This window comes from Haplochromis burtoni, unplaced genomic scaffold (genome assembly GCF_018398535.1).
Source record: "Haplochromis burtoni strain Fernald_Lab_line unplaced genomic scaffold, NCSU_Asbu1 Contig_247, whole genome shotgun sequence".
In the NCBI taxonomy this organism is placed as follows: Eukaryota; Metazoa; Chordata; class Actinopteri; order Cichliformes; family Cichlidae; genus Haplochromis; species Haplochromis burtoni.
In genome coordinates, this window is record NW_024582608.1 from 711,776 (window position 1) to 725,552 (window position 13,777).

At 37.0% G+C, this 13,777-nt stretch overlaps 1 protein-coding gene across 1 annotated transcript in view; it reads left to right on the top strand.

Moving 5' to 3' along the window:
- Positions 1-1,273: 1,273 nt before the first annotated feature.
- The window catches only part of gabra6b (gamma-aminobutyric acid type A receptor subunit alpha6b), a gene marked incomplete at its 5' end in the record, with an annotated part of 30,286 nt that continues 17,782 nt past the window's right edge, over positions 1,274-13,777 (top strand). The window contains 6 exon segments of the mRNA XM_005942258.3: positions 1,274-1,318; positions 2,398-2,618; positions 4,047-4,129; positions 4,328-4,471; positions 4,756-4,908; positions 9,263-9,540. Coding sequence (XP_005942320.2) covers positions 1,274-1,318; positions 2,398-2,618; positions 4,047-4,129; positions 4,328-4,471; positions 4,756-4,908; positions 9,263-9,540 — 924 coding nt within the window.

The following is a 13,777-nucleotide window of genomic DNA, read 5'->3' on the forward strand; positions in this document are numbered from 1 at the left end:
ACACACACACACACACACACAGAAAAATGAATTTGAAATCAATCTGTACTCAAAAAGGTCCCTTGCTATACTGTCCATTGATATAACAGTATTGTATTTGTGCAAGCTCTCTTTCTCTACTTCTCCCTCCTCCCCTTCTATATCTCTCTTCGCGCTTTTCTTTTCCATCGTCTTTAAAAACACAAATAAATAAATAAATAAATAAAGGACGACATTCTTCGTTATTTAACCTTCAAAACGATCTAAAGCAAAGTTGCCGTCGAGACCGATGTATTCCCTGCAAACTGCTTTGTCCCGTTAACGTTAAAGCTCGCGTCGTTCTTCCTCTTCACTCTCTTAAAAACTCTTCAGGTTTTTCCAGCTGAGCGATTCAGGCTGAGGCGGGCGCAACCGCACTAGAGGGAAAGTCAAGTCGTGCTGGACTGGCGCGGTATCCTCTCACGGTTTACAAGTAAAGCAAGAGCGGACTCGCATTTTATCAAGCTTTGAAAATGATGGAATATGCTGATTTTAAAAGTTGACCTGGGATTTCTAGTTGTCAGGTGTCGAGGCATGGCTTTCCTTGTAACTTGCTTATTTTTGTCTTGGTGAGTATGGCAACTCTTTTCTCTGCATGTTCTCGGACTTTTACGCATCTTAATCACAGACTGTGGATGCTTGTGCCTTTGAGAAACTCAGTATATTCAACTGATTTTCTATCTGTTGAAATGAGCTTTGAGCAGTGCATATGTACTTTAGTTACAGTGCTAGCAGTGTTTGGGGAAATCAGCACAGTGAGACCAGTATATATTTGGATAACATCACGCGTATATTGGATAGATTACTGGATGGCTATGACAACAGACTGCGACCTGGATTTGGAGGTATGCTAATGGACGTATTATATTGTATTTTGTATAATATTGCTTCATGATGATTAGATCCATATCCTTCCTTAAAGGATAAAGTTTTACTCAACTAGTTGTGTGTATCTCATCTAGTTTACGTTATCTCTTAGCCGTTTTTCCCCTCTTACATTATAATAAAATCACAAGTTTACTATTAGAAACTGTTCATAAAATTATCATATCTAAAGCATGCTGTTTTGTTGTGTGCTCGTTTGATCTGATGTGGTTATTTTAAGTCTGTAAATGGCACATTTTATACATGTAACTTTATTCCTTAACCTCTTTATATTTTAAGAAATTAACAAATAAGCTAGTCCAAAATTTTTGTCTGCATCAAAGCAACCACTTATCTTTCTGCTGTAGGTCCAGTTACAGAGGTCAAAACTGACATCTTTGTCACCAGCTTTGGACCTGTTTCAGATGTTGAGATGGTATGTCAACTATGCCGACCACAAGGAAAAATGTGTGGATGTTATTCACATACATGTGTTTGGTTGATTGTAAACAAAGTACATGTGAAAACAAGATTTCACTGCAATGTATATGGTCTTTCAACCTCAACTCATGTTACTCCCAGCATTCATTATTCCAACATTTGGGCAGGATGTCATTAGTGCAGCTTAGGATTTTAATCTGGTTTACAATCCCCCCCCACCCCCCCACCCTCCGCCATAGCGATGTGGCTGTGTTAGGATGGAATAGGCGGGCTACTTCTGCCACGGGATAGGCTGAGTGATGTATGTCTGTTGTACTCTACTATCTTTGGTCTTAAGCTTTAGATACTGCTTCACAGCCTCCAAAGCCTACTAGAACTGCCATGCGATATGCTAGGGGCAGTTCTATAGAGGGGTATGTAAAGCTTTTAAGGGAAGCAAGGCCATCCATGTGATCTAAAGGCTGGATAGACTCATGATACTGACTTACTGCTGACTCTACAGATGAAATAAACTGTGTCTATTTCAACTGTGTATTAATAATGAATTACTCAATCAATTCGCTTAACTTTCAGAGCTGGTAGGGAATGAAACATGGAAAACAGAAAAGTAAAATTTGCAACAATTGAAGAAAAACTATGTATATATAGTATATGATATATATTATATTGTTTATGTATATATCATATATATAATATATATATATATTATCTATATTATGTTGTGTTTTTGTGTGTGTGTGTGTTGTGTGTGTGTGTGTGTGTGTGTGTAAAAGGTGGAGTGATGTACATTGGTTAGGGTTTTCATCATAAACAAGGTTTTAGTTTTGGCAGTATTGGCATTAATAACATAATCCTCCAGAAAGAAAAAGAGACTGAGAAAGAGAAAACAATTCATCACATTGCCAATACTCTATCCAGCAGGTTCCTTCGAAACCATGGCTCACAAACCCATCTGCCATTATCTCCGGGGGAAGCAGATAATAATGGCAGGAGATAGTAGATGCAGCACCAGCAGTAGGAGTGGTCATAGTAGTAGTAAATACATTCGTAACCCACGCTCTCACCTCCATCCAGGAATACACCATGGATGTGTTCTTTCGTCAGACGTGGATTGACGAACGACTAAAATTTGAGGGCCCCATTGAGATCCTGCGGCTCAACAACTTGATGGTCAGCAAGATCTGGACACCGGACACATTTTTCCGCAATGGCAAGAGGTCGATCTCTCACAACATGACTACCCCCAACAAGCTGTTCCGCATCATGCAGAACGGAACTATCCTCTACACCATGAGGTAACAGTGCTGGACAGTGAGATTCAAACCTAGCCAAGACCGGAATAGAGCACAGACCTGGAAAACAAATTAGATGAACAGGCATCCAAGAATATGCACAGACATGAAAAGAAACAGCGTGCCATTCCAAAAACAAGATATGTGCCATCTGATACTGAAAACAGCCCTGGAAAGTGATTCAAACAAACATGACTCCAGCTTTGTTCCAAAAGGAGATATGCAGAATGAAAAAAAAGCCCCTAGAGTCAATAATGGCACAAAAACAGATTTTTTTGTTTTTAACTAGATCATCTAAGTGGATGAACTCTAAAACATTTAAAAGTAAATAAAAAGGCTTTATCTAAGAAAATTTGTAAACTATATTACAATAAAGGGATGCCACCTTTATCTACATTACAGATTTTATGAGGGTGGGGTGGGGGGCTATAGACAAGATGGCAGACACAAACCAACTTGTTTTTTTTATTGTTTTTTTTTTTTTTACATATATGAAGTAGTGCTACATTTATTGGTTCACTGGCTGAAAAGAAAATACATTCGAAGGCAATAGATGTTTAAATAACAGATAAGCTAACTGTAGTTTTGTGAGTATAATGATGCAGTTTCTACAGTCTCAGCTTGAATTTTGTCCTTGTGTTAGCTTTGGGTAAAAGATCTAAACTTTTTCTGAATTACTTCTTCTTAAAGTTTTTTTTTATTTTTTTTTTTAAAAGTAGTTTAACTTGAATCATTTCATTTGGGATCAGTTTCCCCCCCTTCGTCTGTGAGCCTGAGAAATTTCCTCAAAGCTCTGAGCTGCTTATTAGCTGTGAGTTCTTGTATAAACTGTCTCTCTGGTAAACAAGAATATTATAACAACATTGTAGAACTGAATAACCTAAGTCATTTATTACATTAACAATAAAACCAATATAATATCACTGGAAATGTCTTAACAACTAAGGATATTATTAAGATGTTGTGTTCTGTGAATTTTATAACTTGAATAATTCCAAAGAATCAAATGTGTTTTACAAGTAAATAAACAAATAAATAAAATAAAATAAATACAAATAGAAAATAACATTAAGTTGTTATTAAAAATAAGTTATGAAAATATGTAAGTATATGTTTTACTTATGAGCAGACAACAAACATGGGATTCTTCCTCTGCCATTAAAAATAAATAAATAAATAAAAACATCCTTTGTGAAATGTGTTATCCACGGTTGTCCTTCGCCAAGTTGTGTGTTCACCGCAGTGAAATGGTCTTGCAGGTTTTAGGTCATCTATGTTACCAAAAATATTGTATAATCCTATATTCTGTACTTGTTTTTTGCTATAATGCTGAATGGCACCACACCAGACCCAGCTTGAAAGAGCAGTGTTTATAAAGCTAGTATGAAATATAAATCATACACTTAATTAAACTGTTTTCTATTCCTACAGATTAACTATAAATGCAGAGTGCCCCATGCGTCTGATGAACTTCCCCATGGACGGCCATGCCTGCCCACTTAAGTTTGGGAGTTGTGAGTTAGTTTTTTTTTCAGCCTTACTCACCCGACAGATGGTGTCACTTTCAATCACTGATTACTCTGTCACTGAGCAGATGACTGACAAGATATCGTCAAAGATCTTAATTTGAAATGCCATACATATGTGTGTCTGTGTGTGTGAATTTTTGAAAGTTTTCATTTTTAATCGCCCTTTTTATCCATGCTGTCTAGATGCTTACCCCATCAGTGAAATTGTGTACACATGGAAGAAAGGTCCTCTGTCGTCTGTTGAAGTGCCACAAGAATCATCCAGTTTGCTGCAGTATGACCTTATTGGTCAGACAGTTTCCAGTGAGAGACTAAAATCCAATACAGGTGAGCAGATGTTTAACATCACCTGTCATAAAGAGTGTGCAGTGGTCACTGTGTTAAAACTAAAACCTGCTAAGGACACTTCAGTGAATCAGTGAACTCTTTACCATTACATGTTTGTGGAATGTTATGTCATGCATGAACTTGCATTCTTTTTAAAAATTTCATCATAAATAGAACAATACTTTTCACCAGTCAGTATTAAAAGACTGGTGTATTCATCAGATGGCAACCATGTCAAGTAAATTCTCAGCATTGACAAATCTTTTTGGTATTTACTCTTCCAGGTGAATATGTCATTATGACCGTTCATTTTCACCTGCAAAGGAAAATGGGCTTCTTCTTGATTCAGACTTACATTCCCTGTATCATGACTGTCATCCTGGCCCAAGTCTCATTCTGGATTAATAAGGAATCAGTTCCAGCTCGGACTGTGTTCGGTAAGAGCTCCTTAAATTCTCATACTCATTTAGTGTATAAATTTCAATGTCAGTTTCAATATTTGAACAAAATATCAGAAAAAAGGGATTTTGACGTAGACTCCAGAGCTAACACATTTCACACAGCCATTGACTACTTGGATTGAAATATTTGGAATGCTGAAGAACATTTTCAGTTTGTCTTCCAAAAATAAATTTTTGTAAATATTCAGGTTTTCTCAGTTCTAATTTTGCACCATTGCAGTTAGCTTCAGATTATGACACAACTTGAGTGCCCATTAATTAGCTGAACAAAATAGCCAAGCATACATTATCCATTATTTTGTTGTGGCTTACTTCTTTTTAGTAAAGTATCAAAGTATCAAAAAGCCAAATAATAAACTGTCTGGATTTATTGACTTGCCGCCCACTGGTTGACCCCACAACTCCTGACTCTCACTTTACAAACTTTAAGCAACTATATTTTCTCTGTTTGTTGCACCCTAAATTAAACTGCAATGAGCCGTCTTTAAAATGAAACCTCCTGCAATAGAACAAAGACCACCACAGTCATCACAGTCAGGTTTTACCTTCATTATCTCTATTCCTCCTCCACTATGGTGGAGCTGAATTAATTGGGAATAGATGTCCTTTTTGAAATTGGTCATGCAAGGGCTGAGAGGGGGAGGATGTTTACTTGGCCCTTTTCCGAGCACTCACAGGTTCCGCTTGCTCACATTACATTACGCTACAGTTGCTACCAAGCTCTAGCCTCAGGAGCAGCAAGGGTGAGATACACTGAACAAAAACAGAGATAGACTAAGAGGAATGACAGCAACAGAAAGACAGAAAAAGCACAGATGCAAAAAGTGAGGATAATGTGCAAAAGTGCACAGATTTTGCTATCATTTTTAACTGAATTTCCATTATTTGTAAAACTCAAGATGCAGCTGTGCACAGAAGCAGTGCTAGCCCTTGGTCTTTGGAAACGAGCCAGCGCTCCAACAAGTCTGCATTCTCCTTCAGAGAATAGATCCCCGTCATTAATGTTTGCATGGAAGTTGAAGCCTCATGTAGAAAGCACATCTGTGGCAACTCATTAGCCTCACTCATCCTGCTGTTCTCAATTCACTCAGTACTGGCTGGAATGAAAAGATACAGACAAGCAAAAAAAAAAACGAAACAAACCCAAAAACCTGCTCATTCTCAATCGAGGACAGAGGACACAAGAGATTATGTACAAAACAAGTTGCATTGCAAGTGATGGCCAAAAAGCCACTGCTTGAATAAATTGAATTAACACACAAGTTTTGGGTTGTGACTAAAAGATAGACAGTTTAGTTAAGTTTGAGAAGAACAGATAAGTTATAGGTGACCTATAGGTGTAAGAATATTAAACATACAAAACATGTATTAAGGGAGTTCAAAACAAACAATTATTGTGTCTATGAAGTCATAATTCATTTGTGAACTTTAAACACTTCTTTGACTTCACAAGACATACATTTGCTACAACAACAGAAAACAGTGAATAGCTGTGTGTATTAATCCGATAATCATTATTTGGAAGGTAACCAGAGCTAGTGCACTCTCATTTTCTTCAGATGCATCCTAGGTTGTTTTGTTCTGGAGACAGGCCTGACACTGACAGTGCATTAAACCATACCATATTGCGTGCTGAATTGTCAACAACCTAAGAGCTGAAAGTCCCTTGAGCACAAGTCTTACAGACTTAATTGAGTGTGGCCTAATTTGTACCTTGCTTTTTTTCTTATAAAAGCCCATAAATGCCCCAAGCATTTCATTTCTATCCTGTCTTTATACTGCATCCCTCTCCCTCCCACACTCTTTCTTCCTTTTTCTTTTGCCTCTCCCTCCTACCCTGACAGGCTTTCTTTCCATGTTCCTCCTCCCTTTTGCAGTCATTTAACTGGTGCTTCAGATTTAAACAGTCAGACTGGTTGACTGTTGGAGGAGGTTGCATCTGAGGGTTGTTAGGTTTTACCATCAAAGTGCTGTGTAGAAAATGTTTTTGAGACATTATTAGGTGCATTAAAACCCCCATAAGTTCCTACAATGCTAATGAAAAGTGCACAGCTACAGTGCACATTTGGTAAACCATGGGAACAGTGTTCAATGGCCCTTTATCCCTGCTTGCTTTAGCTTGATGAAAGTGAATTAGATATGTACTTTGGTAATGGGCTATTAAAAGAGATGTTCATTGTCAGCATCTTTATCTGACTTAATAAGGAAGGAATCTGGGTGGGGAAAAGGGAAATTCTTATCTAAGGATTAAGAACTACGGATCATTTCTATTCATGAATTAAGTAGTATTAGGGGCTATGTCTTAAATGTTATATCTAAAATGCACATGTAATGGACCTTTTGTGTGATAAACTACTCTTCTCCCAAATGAAAATTACTTAGAAAAAATAAATAAATAATAATAATAATTATATATATATATATACGTATTGATTTCCTACTAAAAGGAAGTCTGTTAGTCTTAGTCTAAGCTTCAAGTTCATGTTCATTCTTTCTTCTGATCATCTCTCTCCATCATCTTGTCTGTACCTGATATTAGACAAGCAAACAAATATTAGCAAATACCATACAGCCTGGATGTCTTTCTCCAGAATGTTTATAGATATTCGGTCTCTTTTTACCGACGTGCCAATGTGGGGGCAGGGGTTAGTCTGCTTATGGACAGATTAGCATTCCCTCAAGTGACTTTTTGGCAACACTTTCTGATTTGAAATGCCACATTCTAGTTATATGCCATAAAACAGGACTGCTGCCACATGTTAAAAATATTCCATGGGAAAAATATGCTCTGCTTGGCTCTGTTATTTTCTTGTTACATCATATACACACATATTTTTATCAAAGATTTATGACATCAACATCTTAACTAGTGTTACACAGTATCTTTTGTCGTATGATGTGCAATGTGCCTTTTTTTAAAAGTATATCTTTCTCTATAAATATTAATAACACGATGCTACGATTTCGATTGGGACCTGGAGGTGCAGGATTAGAAATGAACAGCTGAAATGAACAGAAAAGAACAGCTCAGGTTCAGTAATTCGGAGGGAAAGTAAGAGAAAAGGATGAGATGGTATGAATATGAGAAGAGGAGGGACACGGGGTATATTGGAGAAAAGATCTTAAAGATGGAGCTGCTAAGCAAAAGGAAAAAAGGAAGACCACAGAGATGGTTCATATATATGTAGCAAACGAGGATATGCAGAGAGTAGGGATGATAGAATTGGATATAAGTGATGAGATGAAATTGAAGCAGATGATCCATTAGCAACCCCTAAAGGAAGCAGCTGAAGAAGAAGATGTATAAATGTGTATGTCAAGTTAGCTTATTATGATATTTATCAGTAACTCGTACAAGTCCATCATGATGGTTTGTTTGCAGTTTCATCATGGATATTGCTGATACTATTGATATTTTGATGAAAGTATAAATTTGAAATCTCAAATTTAGCAACTGCATGAAGAAACTGTAAGATTTTTCCCAATATTTAGGTTAACAATCATTGTTAACCTAAATTGTTAACTTTTTTGTTCTTTAGGAACAAATGTCCCAGTATTGCATATTTGTGTGTGGATTGTTACTGTCAGTGTCTTTAATGTTTTTACTTTTTGAAAAGCAATGAACACCTAAACATCCAGTTTTCTCAAATCCGTCTTTACAGAAGAGCTTCAACTTTGCACTGTTAGTGGGTTTGCTCGTGAACTGCTTATCCTGATCCTTCCACATCATTTCTGCTGGATGCATATCAGAACCTTGATGATTCCAAAAATAATCTTTCTTTTACTACAAAAACTTTTTGGTAGAACGACCAATCAGCATTTGTTTACTGGTTGTCTTTTTCTTTCACGTTTTCTCTGGTAAAATTAAGAATTTATTGTTTCATCACTAATGGCAAGCTGCCCTGGACCAGATGCACCAAAACATGCCCAAACTACAATACTCCCACCACCATGTTTCACAGATGGGATAAGGTTCCTTTGCTGGAATGCAGTGTTCTCCTTTCTCCAAACAGAAACTTCTCATTTCAACCAGAAAGCTCGATTTTTGACTCATATACATCCAATAAAATGTGTTCAGACAATCCTTTGGCCCTCTGTTTGAACAGCAGTGCTTTCTCTTTAAAATCCTGACATACGTGAAATAGTTTTTTTTTCTCTTTTTTGGTGTTAAACACCATTGTAATAAGTGGTGTGAAGATTTGGGTAAAATGATAAATGATTTCTAAGATTTGATCTACAGATTTTGAGAAAAAAAAGGCTCAATTTAAACAGGCAGGCTCAGCATCCTTATTTAACAATATATCTACTGCTGTCTCCTTCCCATATGCAGGTATCACCACTGTCTTGACGATGACAACACTCAGCATCAGTGCCCGCCACTCACTCCCTAAAGTCTCCTATGCCACAGCCATGGATTGGTTCATTGCTGTTTGCTTTGCCTTTGTCTTCTCCGCCCTGATTGAGTTTGCCGCCGTCAACTACTTCTCCACCTTACAGGCCAACAGGGAGCACCGGAAAGCAGCGGCCATGAAGGCAGCAGCTCAGGAGGCAGCAACTGCGGCCGCTGCTCCCGCTGTGGCCGCAGGGAATGACGTAGAGGTGTCCTCAGTAAGTCTAGCTCACCTTTTCAAACTTCTGTTTACATGTATCAACAAATATTCTGATAATTAGCTAGTTGAAGATGACTAGCCTGCTGTTGTTTCTTTCAAATAAAACATCTTAATATCACTTAATATCACAAAAGTAGAGAAATGCCACCTTTACTTTTTTGCTTTTCTTTACTTAAACCAGTAAAGGACATGCAGAAAGTGATGGTATAGTATTAGCTCCAGCTTTAAACATTAGAAATTGGTTAATCCCAGCAAATGAATGAAGCATGGGATTTAAAAAATGTGGCTCAGTAACATCTGGCTAATACTAAGCAAAGTGTATTTATGTATTTTTTTGCACTAATTGCTCTGTGAAATGGCTTGCACATATTGATATGCCCCTATTTGAATTACACAAATTCTAGAAATTTACTTATTAGTTTTGGTTTTTCTGAATTATAAATCAAGGAAGGTGGGAAGCAGTTTTTTTTTGTGAAGTATGAGTCATTTGTTTGGGAAGGGCTAAAAACGCAAAAATGAGGTGGCCAAAAGTGCTTGTGGTTCTAAGGTTGAGGTATATAACATGCGCATTATGACATCATCTCTATATATTGCATATCAGGTTCTTCTCCCTAATCATTGTGTTTATTTAGATCTGAGGTTTGACTTGACTTCTGGTATCTTGCTAAGCTTCTGTATTTTTTTTTCATCCTGTCTAGCTTGTGTTTGTCTCTCTTTAGCTGACGAAATCCATTCTTTGCTCTGTGCTGTTATATAACAATTTCAGCGTTTCATTCTTTTCACAGTTTATGTTGGCTCTGTCAGCATGACATAAGCACATCTGTGTGGCAAACGGAGAGCAGTAGATAAAAAAAAATAGTAATTGTGTTAAAAAAGGCGAGTACTACAATATGCAACCTTTTTGCTTAACTTACGTTGAGTCTAATTCTTGAATTCTGAATTGTCTAATCCTGAGTTAGAAAAGAGTTTGCTGAAAAAGACCTGAATTACCTGAACACCTGAATTTTTTTAGCTAACTCTGACTATATAAAAGTGTCTGACGAAGTTGTATGTATAATAAAAAAAGCCATTGTTAACTGAGCTCTGATGCAATGATTCATGATGGCAGTGATATAAAGAGCAGAGCTGTCATTTTATTCCAAGGAACTTGAAAAACAGCAATGAATCACACAACTTGAAATGTAATTATTCAAATTTAGTTCAATTCATTTCTGATATTTACAATAGGAGTTATCTTAGAGCACTCTACACTGTAAAGCCATACTGTAGGAAAAATAGTACTCCCTATGAGAACCCACGTGGGGAGAAAACACATATTCGAACTATATTCTGTCTATAGTGTAAAATGATTTAAACCACATTTACTTCAGTTTTATGATCGTATAGTTGTTTCAGCTTCATGCCAGCGATGACAAGAATATTTCATCACTGTGACCGATATCTCCATGACAAATGATTGTTCATTGATCAATGTTTAAAGCTTAGTCTGTACTTATTGCCTCAACACAGTGTGCATCAAAAGCCATGTCACTACCGGAGCCACACACTTTGATGTCTTTTTTGACTAGTTCTACAACTCCTGTTATTTGTGCCATTTTTTAGAGAATGCTCCATGGACACACAAATGCAAAAAGAGTTAGCGGGAGTTTTGAGTCTGTATCCATCATATAGCAGAAGACTCCTACATGGGCCAGTATTTCTTGGAGGGATACAATTACAGCAATTTGAAAGCATCAGACTTTCTACAGAGCAATGTGATGGATCACACAATTGTGCTTGTGTCCGAAAACTGCTTTATTAAATCTTAAAGGCCGCTTTGAAGGAGAAAGAGCAGGTAAAAATGGTTGTTTGAGCTCTGGTTGCTCCAGTCTGCATGCCAAATATCCTTGGTCAAGATACTGACCCCAAGTTGCTCTCCAATGCATCCATAAGAGTAAGAACTTCTATGAATTTTAGATAAAAACACTTACCAAAAAGAAAAAAAATCATAGGAAAATGTACTTGAATGAATGGGGGTGAATAAGGCAAGTTGTATAAAGCACTTTAAGAAAAGTGGTATATAGTCCATAATGGTAGTCCATTTACCAACCACTTTCATTTTCATATTTGTTGTTTATCCTCTGTTTAGTGAAGATTTAGTTTGCATTTCAATTTATTAATATTAGAAATGTTCCCATTTTAGTGTTATGGCAGATTCGTGTTTTTGTTCACTTTATTTTAAACAGCCTTTCAATTTAAAGAACTTTTTTTTTGATACGTGAGTGTTGTCTTCAGTCGAATATCTAATAAAAAGAACAATAACAATATTTTAAAAAATGTTTAACAGCAAAGACTTTCAGCAAAGACATTCAACAAATATAATAAACAGAAACATAAGAGAAATACCAAATTACCTGAAAAAAATCTTAAATTTTTGTTTGAATGTAAATGAGAAAGGCAGGCTTTAACAAGTCTAGACCATGCCAAGTCCCTGCTGCATACATGAAGTAATCATGTCAATGCAGTGTTTGTGATATATTGTGAAATTCTGCAAAGAAAATTAAAGGTTGTTCTGTGAGCAATGGGAGACCTTACCCCTGCTTTAGCATGTTGGTCCTGCTTGACAAGAATAGATTTGATTCTACTCTTAACCTTTTTCCCCTAAATTCTTTCTGTCGTATTTTTTGCTGACAGAACAAATATGACATTTGCCACATCTATAATGTAAATAGAACACAATACATGAAAAATCACAAAATCATGCTTTTGTTTGCAATTTATCCAATGCTTCTATCTCACCCTTTTGATCATTTAAATGTTACAATATTGCTTTCCCCTGCTTCCTCTCTCTGCTCTATGCTACTATTGTAAGACCTCTATTCTCTACTTCACACACACACACACACACACACACACACACACACACACACACACACACACACACACACACACACACACACACACACAGATCTCCCTTCTGTGTCTCCTGCTACTTTTGCTTGAATGTGCTGTCCACACATAAACAGTGAAACATAACAACCTTCACTTTTTCCAGTTTTGCACTCACATAACTCACATGCAGATATTATCTGCAACACACACCTAACCAACCCGTGTATATACATCATCGGCAACAAACGATGTCCCCTGCATCCATATAGTTCACTCATCGCTTTCAACAATGCCTTATCTATCCATCTAGCTACAGTATATCATCCATCCAGCCCTTTCTTCCAGTCCTTTATTCATCCCTGTAACTGTGTGATAACCACAGTGAGTGACACGGGGAGACAGCCAGTGGCTCAGTGAATGATGTTGCTGCCGATTATGTAAGAGCCATAGATTAAGGGAATATCCAGCATATCAGTGCACGCTCACAAGAAGGAGGGCAACCACCACCACAATAAAGCAGAGAGGGGGCTGAGAAAGCAGGCACAGTCCATTTAAAAAAATAAATAAATAAAAAAATTTTTTATATGGAACAAGATGGAGAGATGGATGATGGGCCAGTGTGGTTTGTTTTTTGTGTTTTGTGTGAGTGTGCATTCGTGTGTGTGTGTGTGTGTGTGTGTGTATGCATTAAAGTTACACTGAGAGGAGAAACAGAGTGGGAGGGATGCATCATGGAAAATGACTGCTTTCACCAAATATGTAGGAGGAAAGACTCTTTATTACATAGAAAAAAAACACAACAATGGCGTATCACTGGGAATAGAAATAGCCATCTACCAGTCACGATTTAAAAGACCACGACCTGTTATGACTGTCATGTAAAACACAGCAGGCATGGAAACCTCACAAAAGCAAATTGGTTCAGTTAATGAATCAAATATACAACTGTAAACATAATGGGGGATCGAGTGTTTGTCAGTGTGAGTAACGGGTGCTGAATGCATTTCAGTGGTGAGTAGGTGGTGCAGTATTTAGTGCTGGAAATAAAGAAAATATTTTTTTCATATTAAGAGAAAAAAATAAGGTGAGAGATAGAAAGATGTGATCTTTATGCAGAGGTTGAGCCACGGGTACTTGCAATCACAGAATTTGAAAAGATTGCTTAGGCGATGAGACACTGATTAAATCAGGACATTTTTAAGGAAATTCTTTTGCTGTCCTGTCGGCTTAATAACTAGACTGAAAGAGAGGATTTTCAGGTTCAGGGATCAACACTAACTAAAAAGTAGCGTCATGGATGGTGCATAACATTTTGACTTTTGTTGCCAAGATGTCAGGTCTCTCTTGGAAATGAGATTTTTTGA